The following is a 20,525-nucleotide window of genomic DNA, read 5'->3' on the forward strand; positions in this document are numbered from 1 at the left end:
GCTATTACCATATTATTTCATTAATATCGTTAATTTTATTTTTCTATTATAATTTTAATAATTATAATTTTAAAATTTTTTTCGAGTTAATTAATTTTGAAACTTTCTTAGTTGGATAATACTTTTGGGTTATAGCCAGCCAGTCAACATGGGCTCAGACTAAAACCTGGATATACGGGTTTTCCCCTAGTTATAAAAATAAACCTATTTTGGTTATGGATCAAAAAATGTGAAGAATATACGTTTATGGAGGGCCTGGCGCCATCTAGTGACGGAGGAAGAAAATGATTGTACATAAATTCGATAATAACTTTTAGCAATATCCAAAGGTTCAGTATAAACGCCAGAAGTATTTAAAACATGATAAAACGACCTACCGAAATTACATTTTACCGAAAAATCAAATCTTTTTAAATAATTAATAGGTTAGAAGACTTTCGTAATTTTATACGGAGAGCCTGGCGCCATCTATATGTCGAACAACGAGTGTAGTTTGTCATAGGCAGGGTTGGGCATAAGACATTGTCACGGCATTTGATTACTAAAAAAAATGCTCTGACTACTAAAATTAATCGAAATCTAGGGGCTCACTAGTCAAATTGACTAGTGAAAAATTTACCTACTATTCATAAATAATGGCGAATATGGCGTATCATAAATTCTTCATTCATCACATCATGCAACTCAAGTGATACTAAACTCCTATTTTAATTTAATTTAAGCAAAATGTTGGATGTCCTTCATGTTTTATACCCCCATTTTACCCCCACTAGTCAGTGACTAAAATAAATTAAGATAGGATTCTCACTAGTCAGGCTGACTACTAAAAACAATATCCTTATGTCCAACTCTGGTCATAGGCACCAATATTAAAGTGTATATTTGAAAACCCTTTCAACCAGTGTCTGATTAATTTATGGCAATTTCAAAAACTTTCTTACTTGGAAGTACGTCTGGATCTTGGACTTCCGGGTGTGTAGTACGGGTACGAAGGTTGCGCCTCCACGGAGGGAGGGCGGGAACTATCCCCCTCGTAGACCGGAGGCAAGGAATTCCTCCTGGGTCTGCTCGGCTCCGAAGTGTCGCTCTTCCTTCTGTATCTGGGCGGGAGATTACGACCCGGTCCGGCTGGTCCGGAATACCCGACCGGATCCCTTTCAGAGGGTTCCAAAGGCGCCGCCAATACTCGTATAATAACCTGCCAAGTGGTTGGCCTGAAGAGATGGTAGTATCTTTCGGTTCTGGTGACGCGAACGTACTCTTCCGTGGTGGTGCATTCCTGAATGAGAGATCTGAAGACGGAGTCGGTCGTGATGACGGAACGCCATTTCTCCCGAACCTGCGGGGTCAGTTCCTCGACGCCTGGCGTGTTGGGAGGCGGCTTCAACACTCTGACTAGAACGCTCCACGTCGTTGGCAGCGTCGGGGTCTCCTCCAAGACGGGCAGTCTCGGGGTGGTGCCCGTGTACGGCTCCGGCTCAATGGGGTGAATGCCGCTGTGCACTTCCGTGTCCGGGGTTTGGCTTCGTTCTGGCAGTGGCGTGGGCGACACGGCGGGCGGCGGGGGCGAGGACGGGGGCGGCGGCGGACTGGGGCTGCGCGGCTGAGGAATCTCCAAATTTGGCGGCACCGGCTCCGAAATATCGCTGAATCTTTCACTGACCTCCGAGAAAGTGTCTTCCCAATTGCGTCGATATCGCTGATCAATCGTGGTGTTCTCCACGTCGGTCGTGGACGTCACGTTGGTCGTGCTGATTAATTTCTCCGTCAGATGGGGCTCGCGCGGGACCAGACTGCCGCTGGAAGACGGCGGCGGCGACGGTTTCGGGTAAGTTCGGATCGTGACGTCGAAGGTGGTCGGAGGCGGCGTGGGCGGCAGTGGCGGCGGGGACGGGATCTTGGCGTGTTCTTCGATCGTGTCTCTGGTTCGTCGGGTGATGTGTTCCGACGCGTCGATCTCCGTCAGCGTCGTGACGTACACGTCGTCGATGTTCTTGACGGTTATTTTGGGCTTGTGGGGAACGATGGTCGTTTCGGTCACTTCCGTTATTTCTTCCGGGATCTCTCTCGGGACCGGAGGCGGGTATTCTTCGTGGCGTCGGTGTCTCGTTATGTCTTCTCGGATATCCGTTGTGTTTTGGGTGTCCACGAAATAATCCGTTAAAGTGGCCATCTGTACACGAAGTTAAAAAAAGTATTATTTTAATTATGTCTGTATGACACTTCGGGGCTTTTCAAAAAATATAATTTTTGTAAGGAAGACTAAATTACGTCACAAATACCAGGATTGACACAGTCAGTGTTTTCACATTCAAAGTCCCTGGCTTTTCCAGGTTTTCCCTGACCATCTCCTGAGGTCATTCAAAAACTATCTCGAGAACGGTTTACGGATTTGGTTCGAATTAGAAAGTTGTTGCTCGCCATATTATTAGTCAGTAGCGGCGCTAAGGTTTTTTCACAGGTGGGCTAATTATTTTGTGGCCCCTAAGAATTTTGTGGCCCTTAGCGGGAACTATGGATTGAAATCGAAAAAACCCAAAATTTTCCAGGAAGCGAGAAGAGCAAGGTCGTTTTATGGTTGCGGCTCTCGTCGCGTTTTTTGGACCCCTACTGACCTTGAATCTGACCGGGAGGGGACACGTGCATGCCTGGGATATTCCCGTAAATTCCCATAAGCCCCTTTCTTTTCAACTTTATCTCAATTTCCGCTACCTTCCTCCCGAATCTATATGTTTATGGTCTACTACCTTTTTGAGTAAACAAATTGATTTTGAAAGATTTTTTCCAGAAAAACGTTTCTTCGCAATAAAAAAAATTTCTAAAGATAATGAAAATTCATAAATAAAATATGTGGCCTCTTAATTATGAATATATGACCCTTTCAATATAAATATGTGGCCCCTCTCAGAAATGCAGGGGGGCTAAAGCCCACTTCAGCCCACCCTTAGCGCCGCTACTGTTATTAGTCCAAATAACTTTGATTTGACCAAATTTGACCAATCAACTTTCTAATTGGAACCAAATCCGTAAACCCAACGGTTCTAGAGTTTTTGAATGACCTTGAAGACAAGGTTCAAGGTGATTCAATTTTGCACTAATTTGACATTTAAAAAAAAAACGTTTTTCAGTTATTTATCATATGATTTGACTTAAGCGTTCCAGCGAGCCCTGCCTTCCCCCCTTTATTACGTGACGTAATTTGTGAACGGCCATTTCTTCAGCGTTGAAGATGACGTACCTGCACTTTGGGCGTATGGGCCTTGGGCACGACGGCCACAATGTCCATCACTTCGGATCGCGAGCAAATATCATTATCGGGAATGCTACCGTAGAGGGATGGCGCGTAAGACGAGACGCTGGGCGGAGCGAAAGCGGCCTGGGTGGTCTCGGCGGTGACTTCCATGATGTCGGACACGGCCCGGCTGTTGTTGTCCGGGATACTGCCGTAGAGCGAAGGCGCGTACGACGACACACTGGGAGCTGGTGGAGGCTTCTTGTGCTTCACTTTCGTCCTCTGGATGTGAACCGGAGGAAGCAAGTCGCGCTCGATTATCGTCGTGTGGGCGTGGCTTTAAACGGAAAATAATTCGTTATGTGGGACATTTGACTAACGTCAAAAGGTTCTAATAATAATAATCAGCTAGGCTAACACCCAAGGCAGGCACCACCTTAGGCACAAGTCATCTACTGACTTTTTATAGGTGGTTTCTTTTTGCTTGTTCCGGGATTTCGGAGTAGGGTAAGAACAGTAAGGCTATGACGTCATTTTACTCCGATTCTGTGGTGGCGAATAGTTTGAGTTGGGGTAAAAAAGTTTTTCCAAAATGGCTGCCTGTGGCCTTTTTAGCAGATACATTCTGGCTAGCAGACGACCAAATCCGATTTAGTCTCTTTACACCTCCTTTTCAGAAGGAGTAAAAAGAGTAGCCCTGATACTCAGAAACAAACGAATAGTTTATGGGCCGGAGTAATTATCATTCCCGGAACTGGCCAATAAAACGTTTTAGGCTAAAAAGAGTACACTTTTAGTCCGAGAACAGGCGAAAAGAAACCACCTAATGCCTTAAACAGGTGGCTGGGTTACAATGCGTAAGAGGGTGGTGGCAAGCCCTTCATGCCACGCTAACTATTACCGTTAACCTCAACAAGTTTTACCTGGCGGCCCATTTGTCGGACATCAAGGAGTCTTCTCTTTCGTGTATCGTGGTCAGCGTTTGTTCTTTGGCCAATCTCGGTTTCGGCATCTCGATTTTGGTCGGTGGTTTGGGGACGGTGAAGATGGGCATCGAGGACACGCTCTCGGCGCGTTCTTGGTCGACCGGATATCCGGAACGAATGCTGGCTTCATCCGGAATGAAGGCCAGGTTTTCGAATCGGTATCTACGAAAATCAAATTTAATTTAGATTATCATTTTATTCTTCGCGAACACTTAAAGGTAGTATGAGCTTCGATATGTATGGCGGATCCACGAGTTTCGCATTTCTGACAACGGGTTTAACAGAAGCTTGGAGTGATTAGGTCCAGTTACGTTGATAAATAGATCGTGTTAGCTTAGGAGCAACAAACACAAGGAGAACGCAGCTAGCCTTTAAACACGCTAACGAAGGGTTGTGTACGAATTTCATTGGACGAGCTTTTTCGCTGCACGTTTTACGGAAAGGGGGAAGACAATTTTTGAATTTTCCCCTTCCGACGCCAGCAGGCGCTAAAGCGTCTAACCAATGAAAAATACACGACTTTGGACGGGTTGCGTTCTCCTTGTGTGGGGTGCTGTGTTTGCTTCACACTGACTTTAATTTAAATATTTTAGTGAATCGACAATTGGGGAGTAATGGCGGGGCTACTGACTTAATGTCATTAACCCATTTCACACTCAATTAAAATTAGCACGGAGGTATAGCAAAAGTGACGTAATTACCAAAAGTGTGACAATCCCTGTACTTTCGTATGCTAAAGGTTTAATGAATGCTCGACTCGAGATCGACCACATAAAAGACTATTTATTGTCGCCTTTCTAGATCTCGTTTATTATATCGTCGGTAGATGGCGATAGCATCTCCACAGAACGACGGAAAAAAAATACACTAACTTTGACCAGTGCAACTTAGTTCCTCCGTTCCTCACTACGAGGCGTTATTTGTTGGTTTTAACTTCCTTCCCTCCCCAAGACATACTTTCCCTTCTCCCCTCCCAACTTGTATTTCGCTCGTAACATTCATTAAAAAATAGGTTCGATTGACACACTTTTGGTAATTATGTCACTTTTGGGTATAGACTGTTTCGAGGCAAAAACATGGGACGCGTCATTACCGCTAGCTTCGTCCGCAGGTCACCTTAGCTACGTACAAGAAATCGACCTTCCAACTGGTCATTTGGAAAATACCCAATTAAATAATACTTTTCTCGCTGTACCTAGAAGCGAAGAAAATATACTGCTTACCTATAAAAACTGATACTAAATTACTAGTCATAGCTTGTACCCTCGAAACAAAGTCTATAGTACTACAGGAGTTTTTGTCTTATGATACGCAGTGTATATGCTGAATATTCCTTGAAAGAATCAACTTCCAACTAAAAATATAATTCGATTGTGTAATTGATAAAACTAAAACGTTCAGCTTGAACGAAAAATAAGTTTTTACCTCTCCGAGGGGACTTTGTACCCTAGGAGGGGTTATACAACCACCGTGTCTGTCTGTCTGTCTGTGGGTCCGTCTGTGGGTCCGTCTGTCAGGCCTGCGAACGCGTTCGCATTTTCGGGGCAAAGGGTAATCGCTGCGTTCGCAGTTTCTTAGAATTAGGGAAAATGTTTTTCCAAAAGGGCCCGTTTTGGTTGTCATTGGGTGTAGTATAAATATTTTTCAATTTGCGTTAGTACCGGGCGGGATTCGAACCCGAGCCCTCCAGCACGTCAGGTGAGCATTCTACCACAGAACCACGGATACATTCCCCCTTAAAGGCAAAAACCTTTATCCACCATCAAACATCACACTTCATACACCCTTTGACGCGAGAGGAATGGGTGCAAAAAGACATCTTACCTATCCTGTCTCATGGTCGCCACATCGTTTACAACCAGAGCTCTCCTGCTGTCCACGACCATTTCTTCGACGTCCGAACTGACGGAAGACGGCGATTCGCTGGGGTAGTCGGAAGGAATGGTTTCCTGTTGCGACACCGACCTGGAAGGCGTCAAGAGGGCCGCCTCGGAGCCCGAGGTCGAAAGGGCGGCTTGGGCTCGCGGGATTCGGATGGGCTCGAAGATGGACAGCGCCGGGGCCCCGAGCGTGGAGCCGCTCAGCTTGGTGATCTCGCTGCCAGGAGCCGAAGAAAAAGCCTTCTTCTTCTTGACCACCTTGATATTTCGCTTCTTCAGACAATAATAGGCGATTCCGATACCCAGCAAGAGCAACGTCAGGAACAGAAGGGCGCAAATGATCAGCAGGAGTTCTATTTCTGACAATTTCGCGGGCAGGAGTGCGGGCACTGGCGGCAGTGGGGCCAATCTATGGAGGACAAAATCGGTCACGTATTAGCGTCAGTTCACAAGTTTGTTTCACATAAGTGTGTCAGTTCCTTATTTTCCACGAGTTCAATTTTAATAATAATAATAATAATAATCAGACAAGGCCCCACTATAGGCCCGAGTCATCTAGCTACTTTTAAAGCCTTTAGTTACGATGGTCTGTATAGGATGGGGGTGGTTAGTTAGTGTAGGGAGCTGTGGCATGCAGGGCTTGCCACCACCCTCCTACGCATTGTAACCCGGCCACCTGAATTAATGGCTTTAAAAGTCGCTTGATGACTTAGGACTAAGGTGGTGCCTTGGGTATTAGCCTAGCTGATTGTCGAGCCGTTGGTCACTTCGCGAACTCGGTGTACACTGTCATACCTCTGACTGTGCTAATAAGAGTTCGTGAACTCTTTAAAATCCGTACCTTTAACAGTACTAAGTACGCGAACTCGGTGTACAGGTCATCCGAGAGTGACTTACCCCTCGCTGATTGTTGTTGTTATTCATACCACGCGAGCCAACGGTTAATCTCAAGTTTTTTATGGAGGCGGAAAGTGAAAAACTCGGTAGAAATCCCCTTTATCCAGTGAGTAGAGTACCCAGTGCCACAAGCTGAAATCGAATCCGGCTTCTCTGGCTGCGAGGCGAAAGTGCTAAGCACTCCGCCACCCCACCTTTTTACTTAGAAGCATTTCTAGAATGACCACGTGGTTTTGGTGGACCAAGTCATTAGGCTCTTCCGTTAGAATGAGCGCAAGCATCAGTCCATGATTACTCGTAGAGGTGCTGCGTAATTATTTGTTTTAAATCGAATATAACCTCTTGTATTTATGTCACCCAGCCAAAAGGTTTCCAATATTGTTAACTCTTTCCCATATGCCTTTTAACATTTTCAGCGCTGCTTAGTGGTTTGTTGGACACTTCCGTAAAGATCTCGTTGGTGGTTATGTTCCCTTTAAGTATAACCCGGCCACCTGTAATTGTTGGCCACTTGTTCCCTTTAAGTATAACCCGGCCACCTGTAATTGTTGGCCACTTGTTCCCTTTAAGTATAACCCGGCCACCTGTAATTGTTGGCCACTTGTTCCCTTTAAGTATAACCCGGCCACCTGTAATTGTTGGCCACTTGTTCCCTTTAAGTATAACCCGGCCACCTGTAATTGTTGGCCACTTGTTCCCTTTAAGTATAACCCGGCCACCTGTAATTGTTGGCCACTTGTTCCCTTTAAGTATAACCCGGCCACCTGTAATTGTTGACCACTTGTTCCCTTTAAGTATAACCCGGCCACCTGTAATTGTTGGCCACTTGTTCCCTTTAAGTATAACCCGGCCACCTGTAATTGTTGGCCACTTGTTCCCTTTAAGTATAACCCGGCCACCTGTAATTGTTGGCCACTTGTTCCCTTTAAGTATAACCCGGTCACCTGAATTAAAGGCATTAAAAGTCACTCGGCTGGCTTTGACCTAAGGTGGTGCCTTGACTATTAGCTTAGCTGATTATTATTATCAGAAATACATGTATTTCTGTTATTATGGTTATTATTGTATTTTTATCTCTGGTTTATGACGCCAACTCGAAGTCACTTCACGCAGCAATCAGTAATAACTGACACACTTACAGACAGTGTTACCTAAATGTAACTTTTTTAGAATAAAGTCCATATCAGTGGCAAAAAGTGGCAAAAAGTGACAAATATTGACTAATAATCAGTAAATGCCTTTAAATGATGTAAATAATATCTTTCAGCTATGTAGCATCACTTACATGCAGGGCTTGCCACCACCTTCCTACGCATTGTAACCCGGCCACCTGAATTAAAGGCTTCAAAAGTCGCTTGACGACTTAGGCCTAAGGTGGTGCCTTGGGTATTAGCCTAGTTGATTATTATAGTGTTTCAATTTTTCACAAAAGAACCATTAAAAACAACTAATTTCTAAAAGATATATAGCAGACGAATTCAAACTCAGGAAAATTCTTTGAAAAATAGCCAAAAGAAATAACTAGATTGGGCTATAATTGAGTTTCTAGCCCAAAACCTGGCAACTAATCCAGTATATTTGGCTAAAATAGCACAAATATATTTTTTCTTTGGTATGTTTTTTTTTATTAAAATATATTATTTGCCACTATTTGGCATTTTAGCCAGTAAAAGTATTATTCGCCATGTCGGTCTTTACCACTTTTTGCCACATTATTTGACACCTGACATTTACCACTTCGGAACACGGCTTACAGAACATAATGAGACACTTACATAGGGGCCACGACATTATTGGGCAGAGGAGCGAAGGGTGGAGGATATCTGCAGATGATAGTTTTGATCTCGTCCTCCTCGAGTTCCAACGAGCGATGGAAGCGGACGATGATGTTGTTGATGAACAGCCTCGGCGCCTCCTGCTTGGTTCCGCAGCCCTTCAGCGGGATATGCAGCTCGTAGTACTTGCTACCATCGCCGTAAAAGCGACAAGGACTAGAGCGGTCGTAATCGGCGTAACCGACTCCGCGAAATGGCTCCGAGAAATTGATCTTCACCAGCATTTCTCCAGATTCGCACGACAGATACGCTGCAATTGGAAAATCACCACTTTAAAGACACTCAAATTCTAAACCGGCGTTACAATTTTACAAAGACTATATTTGTGGTTGTATTATTGGTTAGTATATATCAAAAATCTACAACGATAAGGTAAAATTATTTAACCATGCAAAGCAGATATAGAATGAATAGCGATTAGGGATGTACCGATATATCGACCTATATCATTAGTTAATCGATAATTTTCTTATTTTTAAATGTTTTTCTGAAAATATTTTTTTAAAATCGGTATCAGCCAATATCGGCTTAATTGAAGCAGATATTGGCCGATAGCGATTTCAAAAAAATATTTTCAGAAAAACATTTAAAAATAAGAAAATTATCGATTAACGAATGATAATATTTAATTTGATTGTCCGCGCCACGTACGCCAGACTTCAGAAGCTAGATCATACCTTTTTTAGACACGGGGTTACGAGTCTAAACGAATAAAAAACAACGATATTCGATTTGTGATAGAAAATATGTATCACGTAAAATGAAAAGAAACATATTCGGATATGCTCTCGCAAACTTTATTTAATGAAAAATTAGAATAAAATGGTATGACAGTGTACTGAACCGTCTTTTACAATGATTTTATCGTATACACTACAAAATAGTCATTATCCCTTATTAGATACAAATAATTTCTTAGTAACGCCTTGTTTCAAAGTATATAATTCCAAGGCAACTAATTATTTTAACTGTTTACGATTTCTGTATTTTTTCAAATAAGGCCTGTTTTGATCGATCTGTATTGACAAGCAACGTCAGCAAGTACCCGTTGTTGCAAGCGCGTAGAAAGATTCGCCATCTATTGTCGGAAAAGATATATACTTCCTTTTTCATTTCTGGGCATCTTAAAAAAGCGCAACGACGTAACTAGAGCCAGTTAAGAGGGGGTAATGGCGGTTCACAAATTACGTAGCGCCAGGAATATCCTGTCAGGTAGGTCTGGTTCTTTGGGTCCACTATGTTTTTGTGACCCCTTAGAACAGGGTTCATACAACTATTGGCAAACTGAGTTTTTTCATTGATATTTCCCTGATTTTTCCAGATGCAACAGCACCCTGTGTTTTAACTTAACACTTACCTAATGTAACTTTCCGTGTATACTAAACTAAACTGGTTCCATATTATTATACTTAAGATAATTAAAAAGGGAAAATCTTAATTAAGAATAATTTATTCAAGTAAATTCGTGCTCTTCAGGGCAAACTTTCTGAACCCCCATCAATTTCCTTGATTTCCCCGATTTTTGCTAAATAATGGGAATTTCCCCCATGTTTTTATATTCAAAATTTTAATATAATAAATTTTAAGGAATTTAAAGGTTTCCGCCCGTTTAAAATTTCAAACTAGACCATGGCCTACCTGGCCTACCACTGCGTAACGCAAAATATTTCCTTTTTCGAAAAGTAACAATTATAATTATTTACGTGAAAAACATTCAAACGCCTTCAGTTGTAATATCACAATAAACAATAAAATTATTAATTTTATTTCAATATTAAGCTATATTTATTTATTGTTTTAACTCTAGCAAATTAATAATACGAGAAAAACAAGTACTAAATTGCGACTGTAAGTTTAAATAATTGACAAATAAGGTTTCGGTGACGTAACATTTGAGCGACTTCCCCCTTGTAACATTTAGATTTTAAAAAACTCCTTCCCACCTACACCTGGTGGCAGAAACCTGAAATTAGATGATCCACCATAAATCATTGGAAATCACTTAAAATCACTAAATGTTTGTCGAAAATCAATAATTAGGTGTACAAAATGAAATTGTTTCCGTCACAATATTTTGTTAAATTTTAAATACTTGGTGTTCGCTTGCCCTCGTTGTAGACATTGTTTATAGCTATAGAATTTTGTTTATAGCTTTAGAATTTGCGAGGTAAAATATACAGGATTTATGAGACGAGACCATTAAAAGCTAAAATCGCGGGTCTTCCCACGCGGTCTGGGAAACATTAAAAGCCACGACTTTTTCTTTTTGATTACAAAACGAAACAAAATTGAAGGACTGGTTTATTTGGGCCTTCCTTTAAGGCCCTATTCACACGGGACTACACTTTTTAACAACTTTGTTGGTGAATATTTCACGCGTTAACCAACGAAGAAAATAGCTAGTAAATCTTAAAAAAATACCTCTAAAATAATGTCAATTTTCATTTAAAAATTTTATAGCTAAGCCTCGGTCACAAAGTACAATAGGCCTAAATAATTCACACGAGGTAACATTTTTTCAAAACATTGTTGTTCAACACGAGTTGCTAAGTGTGAATGTTAGAATAAAAATTCCGCAATGTGTTAGCCACACACATTTTTGTTGGCTAAATTTTGCAGAACGCCCAGTTTTTCTAACCGAGGCTTAGCTTCAAACTTTTAAATCTAATAATTTGCGTACACATCCTTATGATTGAACAAAACTAAATGATAATACTAACATAAAATACCTTTATTGATTGAAATTTACATATTTTGTAATAGTAGAGGTAGTATTTTAAGAATTAAGGGTCATTTTCTTTCAAGGTTCACGCGAAACATCTCAGCAACTTTTCGTGGAACGTGTGAACAAAAATGAAACAAAGTTGGCCTAAAATGTTGTATCTTAACAAGTTGTTTAAATTGGTTTCAAAAATCACAAATACCAGGGTGGCCACAGTTTTTTTCTGATTCAAATTCCCTGACATTTCCAAGTTTTTCCTGACCATCTCCGGAGATCTTCCCTGACTTATTTTGTAATAAAATTTAGAATTTACCTATATTTTAGTAAATGTTTACTGTTTGCAACCGAAGTTAAATTCCCGAACTTTTAGACTAATTTCTAAAATTGCTTGATATTTCCCTGATTTTTAGATTAATTTCTAAAATTGCTTGATATTTCCCTGATTTTTAGACTAATTTCTAAAATTCCTTGACTTTTCCCTGATTTTTAGAGTAATTTATAAAATTCCCTGACATTTCCCTGATTTTTAGACTAATTTCTAAAATTCCCTGACATTTCCCTGATATTTAGACTAATTTCTAAAATTCCTTGACTTTTCCAGGAATTCTAGGTACTGTGGCAAACCTGGTTTGCGAATCATGTTGTGCGAATAGGCTTCAACTCGTTCGCACCTTCGCTGTCGTTTTGCATACAACATCTCTGGCGTCATTTATCAAAAGGAGAGTCTATTAACGCCCACCGAGCCGCGCTGGGAATCATCTCTCCAAAAGTAGACTTCTACATTTATTACCCGCGCAAGATCCCATCTGCGTTTGCTTATTTTGAATACTTTTCCGAGTCGGCGACACACCCAAAAACAGGCGCGTCCTCATTTGCATCCGACGATAAAACAAAACTTCAGACACAAATGTAATGAAATTAGCGAGACCAAACGCGCCCGTAAAAGGACACCAACGCGCGTCCAGCGCCTGAACTCGCACTTCCTTTCCAAACAATATCACCAAAAGTAAATAAATCGAAGTAAAGAATCATAATTCCACTTCTAATGGCATCTGAACAAAAGTTAATTTTACTGTGCGTAATCGGTCTACAAGCTTCCTGCAAAAGAGTACGGAATCTTGACGTAATCTGTGTACTTCGCGTAATCTCGATGTAATCGGTGTAGAAGATTCCTCCAGAGAATACGTAATCTTGACGTAATCTGTGTACTTCGCGTAATCTCGATGTAATCGGTGTACAAGATTCCTCCAGATAATACGTAATCTTGACGTAATCTGTGTACTTCGCGTAATCTCCGTGTAATCGGTCTACAAGATTCCTGAAAAGAGTAGGTAATCTTGACGTAATCTGTGTACTTCGCGTAATCTCGATGTAATCGGTGTACAAGCTTCCTGCAAAGAGTACGTAATCTTGGCGTAATCTGTGTACAAGCTTCCTGCAAAGAGTACGTAATTTGGGCGTAATCTGTGTACTTCGCGTAATCTCCGTGTAATCGGTCTACAAGCTTCCTGAAAAGAGTAGGTAATCTTGACGCAATCTGTGTACTTCGCGTAATCTCGATGTAATCGGTGTACAAGCTTCCTGCAAAGAGTACGTAATCTTGGCGTAATCTGTGTACAAGGTTCCTCTCAAAGAGTACGTAATTTGGGCGTAATCTGTGTACAAGGTTCCTCTCAAAGAGTACGTAATTTGGGCGTAATCTGTGTACAAGCTTCCTGCAAAGAGTACGTAATTTGGGCGTAATCTGTGTACTTCGCGTAATCTCCGTGTAATCGGTGTATAAGCTTCCTGCAAAGAGTACGTAATCTTGGCGTAATCGGTGTACAAGCTTCCTGCAAAGAGTACGTAATCTTGGCGTAATCTGTGTACTTCACGTAATCTCCGTGTAATCGGTGTACCAGCTTCCTGCAAAGAATACGTAATCTTGGCGTAATCTGTGTACTTCACGTAATCTCCGTGTAATCGGTGTACAAGCTTCCTGCAAAGAGTACGTAATTTGGGCGTAATCTGTGTACTTCACGTAATATCGGTGTAATCGGTCTACAAGCTTCCTGCAAAGAGTACATAATCTTGACGTAATCTGTGTACTTCGCGTAATCTCGGTGTAATCGGTGCACAAGATTCCTCCAAAGAGTACGTAATCTTGGCGTAATCTGTGTACTTCGCGTAATCTCGATGTAATCGGTGTACAGAACAACTAACAATGTAAGTGATGTATTAGAGCTCGGGATTTGGATAAGAAATATCCGTTTTATTTGTTTTTATCCATTAAAAGTTGTTTTTGGCATATAAAATCGTTTTAAAACCGGGAATAATATCCATAAATAAACAGTTAACCGAAATGTTTAGGAATAATCGAAATTTTGGCGGTTAATTTATCTGTTCCGCCGAGCTCTAGTGATGATAGTGATCAGACCCTAATTTTTAAACCAGGTATAATAATAATATACTATAACTATATAATTTCTTACAGAAACGTAGTCAAGAAATCGTCAAACTATAAAACATTTCAGAGGGGTGTAAATTATGGACGGTTAAAGCTACGCCCAATGGGGGGGGGGATAACACGGAATCCCCCTTTGTCTGCGCCATTGATTTTTTAGCTAATGATAAACCAAACCAAACAATATTATGATAGATCGTTTGAATAAGATATAATAAACGAAAACTCCAGATGTCTTTCTGAAGGAACTAAAGTGACGTCTTGATTGTTGCCCGACGTCGCCATCTGGTGGATTTAAAAAGACAAGCAGGAAATCCTATATTAAAAGGTGGGTAAAAATGCCGACCCACCCAGCAAAATTTAAATTTATATGACCGACCAATAACTGCTATTTCGTTAAAAGTCGATTTTAAACCGAAAATACGAAACTACGCTAGACAGGAAATTCGTATCCGTATAAAATCAAATAACCACTTAATAAAGGTGAATAAAATTCGCTAGATGACTTGGGCCTAAGGAGGTATCTTGGGTATTAGCCAAGCTAATTATTGATTTGGGTACATTTGTTCGAATTTCATTCGTCCGAACGGTGGTACAAATGTCCGAATGATCATTTGTACGAATGCCGGAAAACAGGATCGTATGTCCGAAAACGTATTTCATTTGCCCGAAAAATTTATCACAACTTTTGTTGGTGATTTAGTCGTTCAATTTATGTTAACTTTACTGGCGAATTTCATTTGTCCGTTTTTTCGAACAGTAGGAATTGGTTGTTTTTTTTTTAATATTGTTAATATAAGAAAATAGTAACATTAACGTGAACCTAACCTAAAATATCCACAACATTCAACGCAATTCCCACTTACTATATCGGCCAAAGGAAAAATGGACATAATAGGATAAAATGATTAGACATTATAATGCTAGGCTAATACCCAAGGCACCACCCTAGGCGAGCGACTTTTAAAGCCTTTTAATTCAGGTGGCCGGGTTACAATGCGTAGTAGGGTGGTGGCAAGCCCTGCAAGCCACGCGAGCCAACAACTCCCTACACTAACTATGCTTATATCCGTTTATTATTGAAATATATTATATTTCAATATATATAGAAAATTCGGACCAAAAAAACAGCAATAAGAAATACTAATTTAGCGACAGAATTCGGACAAGTAATGCTACCGATTCGGACGAATGAAACAAACAAGTTGTCCAATTCGAACAATTGAAACATCTGTTATTTCGGCGGTTCGGACGAATGAAATTCGAACAAATGTACCTACCCCTAATTATTATAGTACCTATTAAAGGTATTATTGAGACCAAACTCTCATTTCTATGGAAAATGTCCACACTTTAGTTCATTTACTTTTGGTAACACATTTCCGTCGCTACGGCAACGAAATAGAACATTAATATTTGCTCGAAATGAGGTTGCGTGGTTATTAAAAGGCCTGGCAGATTGGCTATTCATCGAAATAAATGGAATGAGGGTAAAAAACTGGCCAACGTTCGTTGGCCATATCTGTTCTAAGCAACGCCCGTTTTTGGAAGACGTGGGCTCAAATATCTGCCGAGAAAAAGCCTTGAGAGGTTCCGAGGAAAAACGAACGGGCGCAAACACGTCTCTCTTAAAGAGCAGAAAAAATACCGTCAGCGTGGGCATCGGCACTTGGACAAAAAAATAACAAGTTCACCAAGTCGGCTTGAGCTGGTTTCACACTCGACGGAAAATTAGCTGCGTAAAGTTGAACGTTAGCGGTATATCGAATGGGAATCAATTTTCAGCTCGGCGTTTATTATCGTCTTTCCGGCATATTTTCCGTCGAGTGTGAAAACAGCTTAGCGTTTCACGTTGACGGGACGTATCGTTCATAGAGAGGTTAAGTAGGAGTTAGAAGTTTCAACGACAACGTCAAGAGTATCTCGACCAGTGTTGCCACAATATTTTGAGATTCAAATTCCATGACTGTTTTCCCTGACGATTTTAAGAAATTTTAGAAAGTTTTTAACTCAGGGTTCGTACAAAATTTCCGGTGTTAAATTCCCTGACATTTACAGGTTTTCCCTGACCAAATTGCCCAATATTTCCTGGCCATTTTTGTAGAATAAATGAATGGTTTGAGGTAAAAATCTTGAAAAATATTTTCTTTCAAAAATTTATTGGTCTAATTTTTTTTGGATCATTTTAAAATTCCCTTACTTTTGGGACCATTTTCAAATTCCTAGACTTTTCCCTTACATTTTGGAATTAATTTCAAATTCCCTGACTTTTCCCTTACATTTTGGAATTAATTTCAAATTCCCTGACTTTTCCCTTACATTTTGGAATTAATTTCAAATTCCCTGACTTTTCCCTTATATTTTGGAATTAATTTCAAATTCCCTGACTTTTCCCTTACATTTTGGAATTAATTTCAAATTCCCTGACTTTTCCCTTACATTTTGGAATTAATTTCAAATTCCCTGACTTTTCCCTTACATTTTGGAATTAATTTCAAATTCCCTGACCTTTTGGAAACATTTTCAAATTCCCTGACTTTTCCAGGTTTTCCAGGTAGTACGAATCCTGTAACTTTATATTTTACTCTTATCAGAAGTTAAAAATTTTAAATCAACCTATATTCCAGTATAAAGGTTATGTTTTACGAAAAAAAATAATAATCAGAGAATTTGTCAGAGAACTAGAGTAAAATTACCTGCAGAAAGTGCCAAGATAAAATTTAATTCCCTGACTTTTTAGAAATTCTTCCCTGGCTATAGTGAGTTGCAGGCTAAGAAAGACAAAATATATAGTACAATTCGAATTTTGCTCTTTTTGTCGTCTTTTAGCGCCATCTAGAGACCGAAATTGGAATCTTTATTTTTTAATTTCATAATTTTGGTGGCGAGCAAATTTAAAAGATAAGGCATTCCTATCATTCTTAAATTTAAAATAGTATGAATAATTATTTATTTTTGTAAATTTATTTCTACGTCTTACCAGTTAAATCGGCAGTTTTTTAAAAATAGTTTCCACGCTTTCTTGGGGGTAACGTTGTCTTAATGAGCTATAGACGTTTAAAATTATATTTTTATCTTTACTTGTTAACAATAAACCTTAATCATGCTTTTTATAGTAACCTCTTGGGCTATTTAAAATATTTGGAGCTTCAATTATCGAACCTTCTTTAGCTGCATTCAGTAATTAAACTCATGACAACATGAAATTAAAAATAGATTCCAATTTCGGTTCCTAGATGGCGCGAAAAAACGATGAAACTCACGAAATTTGAAATTGACCGTAAAGTGGTCAAATTTAAATTACGCGCGGTCGACTGGCCGTTAATGGTCTGAGGTATCCTTGCGCCGACTGTACTACATATTTTGTCTTTCTTAGCCTGCAACTGACTATAGTTCAATTTCATTACGACATCTGCTGATTAAATCAAATGACCAGCTTTCACGAGCGTTAGTTCAATCGCGTTACAACGCCAACCAACGTTCAGTTCCTAATTGTCCTTAAAGCGAGTAACATTCATTCTTATACGACGTCAACGGCAAGTACAGTACCGATTGTAAGACTTTCTAACGCGCTAAAATGGAAAGAAAAGGAAAAGCTAAAAAACGTCGATTTAAAAGCGTAGGACAAGATAGTCTCTGGTGTGTCTGTGTATTTCGGCTTTGGAAGGGGGTAAATGCTTGAATTCCGACTCTGAGGCTCGAGAAAATAAATCCAGCCAGCAGCAGGCAGTTTTAAAACACCGACGCGCGAGTTGATGACCTTGTTTGAGAAAATTTCTCGCTCGTTCCATTTGAGAGAAAGCTCGTTTTGAAGTAGGGCTTAGTCGAGAGTTTTTTTCGTTGTTATAAGGCTTCCAAATCCTTTTCTTGGCAAAACACGATCTAGATTTGCATATGCCCACGGCGGGATGCTAGGCTTTATTTACGAAACGTGAGCTAATTCATTTCAATAAAAGACAAACTCGTTTCTGATCGACTTAGTTTTAAGAAAGACTTTGTATTAACGTGGACAATTTAAGTTATTTGCAAATACCGTAAAGTTCCAGCCTACGTCATAGTTTAATTTCTTGACATTAAAGCCGCTACATTGAAAACTTTTAACAATAATTTATTTATTTGTGTTTAGGGAGCGTGACTATGTCGATATGATTTTTAGCGGGACTCCCAATAGTGCCTCCCACAAATAGTAAGTTATTCCCCTCAAAAAAATAAAACCAGCAGAGAATCTCATTGGTTTCCTAAAACTGACGCTTTTCGACGCGATTGAACAACCCCGTACACTCTAGAGAAAATGATTTTAGGAATCTTAAAATCAACTTGAAAATCCTGAAATCTGTAGGAAAATCAGCCTAAAAACCAGAAATCAACACGAAAATCGTGCCCTGAAATTTCAAAATCAGCCAAAAAACCAAAAATAAACACGAAAATCGTGCCCTGAAATTTCAAAATCAGCCAAAAAACCAGAAATCAACACGAAAATCGTGCCCTGAAATTTCAAAATCAGCCAAAAAACCAGAAATAAACACGAAAATCGTGCCCTGAAATTTCAAAATCAGCCAAAAAACCAGAAATCAACACGAAAATCGTGCTCTGAAATTTCAAAATCAGCCAAAAAACCAGAAATCAACACGAAAATCGTGCTCTGAAATTTCAAAATCAGCCTAAAAACCAGAAATCAACACGAAAATCGTGCTCTGAAATTTCAAAATCAGCCAAAAAACCAGAAATCAACACGAAAATCGTGCTCTGAAATTTCAAAATCAGCCTAAAAACCAGAAATCAACACGAAAATCGTGCTCTGAAATTTCAAAATCAGCCTAAAAACCAGAAATCAACACGAAAATCGTGCTCTGAAATTTCAAAAGCAGCCTAAAAACCAGAAATCAACACGAAAATCGTGCCCTGATATTTCAAAATCAGCCAAAAAACCAGAAATAAACACGAAAATCGTGCTCTGAAATTTCAAAATCAGCCAAAAAACCAAAAATCAACACGAAAATCGTGCCCTGAAATTTCAAAATCAGCCAAAAAACCAAAAATCAACACGAAAATCGTGCCCTGAAATTTCAAAATCAGCCAAAAAACCAAAAATCAACACGAAAATCGTGCCCTGAAATTTCAAAATCAGCCAAAAAACCAGAAATCAACACGAAAATCGTGCCCTGAAATTTCAAAATCAGCCTAAAAACCAGAAATCAACACGAAAATCGTGCCCTGATATTTCAAAATCAGCCAAAAAACCAGAAATCAACACGAAAATCGTGCCCTGATATTTCAAAATCAGCCTAAAAACCAGAAATCAACACGAAAATCGTGCCCTGATATTTCAAAATCAGCCAAAAAACCAGAAATCAACACGAAAATCGTGCCCTGGTATTTCAAAATCAGCCAAAAAACCAAAAATCAACACGAAAATCGTGCCCTGAAATTTCAAAATCAGCCATGCTACAACTAAGGAGACGACCCGAGGTGTAACACACCGATTTTGTTCAAACTCGGGGGTTTGGTAGACCTTCATGTTACTTGAAACACCCTAAAAGGGAAATGTCTCCATAAGCAACCGTTTTGCCATGGCCACCAAAAATGTTTTTGACAAAACAAATAGGAAATTTTCCAATTTAATATAACATGGGAATCTGACCAATTTTAAGGGTACCCTCTGTAAAAATGTTAATCAATTTCGAACTTTTGCATTATTTTTTTATTTATATTTTCTATTTTTAGCATTTTAAATTTTTTTATTTTTTTACACGGGGTACCCTTAAAATTGGTCAGATTCGCATGTTATATTCAATGGGAAAATTTCCTATTTGTGTTGTCAAAAACATTTTTGGTTGCCATGGCAAAACGGTTGCCTATGGAGACATTTCGCTTCAGGGTTTTTCAAGTTACATGAAGGTCTACCAAACATCCGAGTTTGATCAAAATCAGTGTGTTACACCTCGGGTAGTCTCCTTGTAAGTTATTAAAATATTGGAGCTCTATATTTAAAGCGAGCAATTTGATGAAGGTATTATTATAGAGTCTAGTGAAACTCTATCGTGGCACAAATGGGAAGCACGTAATGCAGGTATAAATAGCGAGACGCGCGTAATTACTGGGTAAAGTGAAAGTAACGTTAATTACGCGGGATGTCACACACGCTGATGCTCATTTAGAGTATTACAGAGACACGCAATTAACCCTAATTACTCGCGGCGAAGAAATGTTACCGTAAGGGAGGCGCTTTGACGCCAATTCCCCGAATATAACTTGTTCAACACGTGGTTGTTCGCGCCTTTTCCAATGGACTATTTACGTAATCAGGGTGACCAGGGAAAGGCTTTGAAAATTTTATACGAAAATAGGAATTTGAGAGGCAAATTATAGGAAAATATAGGAAATAAAATAGGCGAATTATAGGAAAATATAGGACACTAAATAGAAAGATATATGGAAAATTAATAAGGTAATTATTGCATATCGATATACTTTGACTCGAATCACATAGAATATTGATAATTTCTTGTACTGTACACCGCTGTCTGGTA

General features: G+C 39.7%; 1 protein-coding gene across 2 annotated transcripts in view; it reads right to left on the bottom strand.

Moving 5' to 3' along the window:
• The window catches only part of LOC149943436 (uncharacterized), a 70,084-nt gene that overhangs the window by 2,906 nt on the left and 46,653 nt on the right, over positions 1 to 20,525 (bottom strand). For both annotated transcript variants that reach the window (XM_090175216.1, XM_090175217.1), the window contains exons 4-8: positions 8,771 to 9,080; positions 6,043 to 6,507; positions 4,156 to 4,380; positions 3,239 to 3,569; positions 942 to 2,173 (exon numbers count right to left, since the gene is read on the bottom strand). In XM_090175216.1, coding sequence (XP_090031342.1) covers positions 942 to 2,173; positions 3,239 to 3,569; positions 4,156 to 4,380; positions 6,043 to 6,507; positions 8,771 to 9,080 — 2,563 coding nt within the window. The remainder of the gene's footprint in view (positions 1 to 941; positions 2,174 to 3,238; positions 3,570 to 4,155; positions 4,381 to 6,042; positions 6,508 to 8,770; positions 9,081 to 20,525) is intronic.

The sequence above is a fragment of the Leiobunum rupestre genome, chromosome 5 (genome assembly GCF_980474605.1).
Source record: "Leiobunum rupestre chromosome 5, qqLeiRupe1.1.hap1, whole genome shotgun sequence".
NCBI lineage: Eukaryota > Metazoa > Arthropoda > Arachnida > Opiliones > Sclerosomatidae > Leiobunum > Leiobunum rupestre.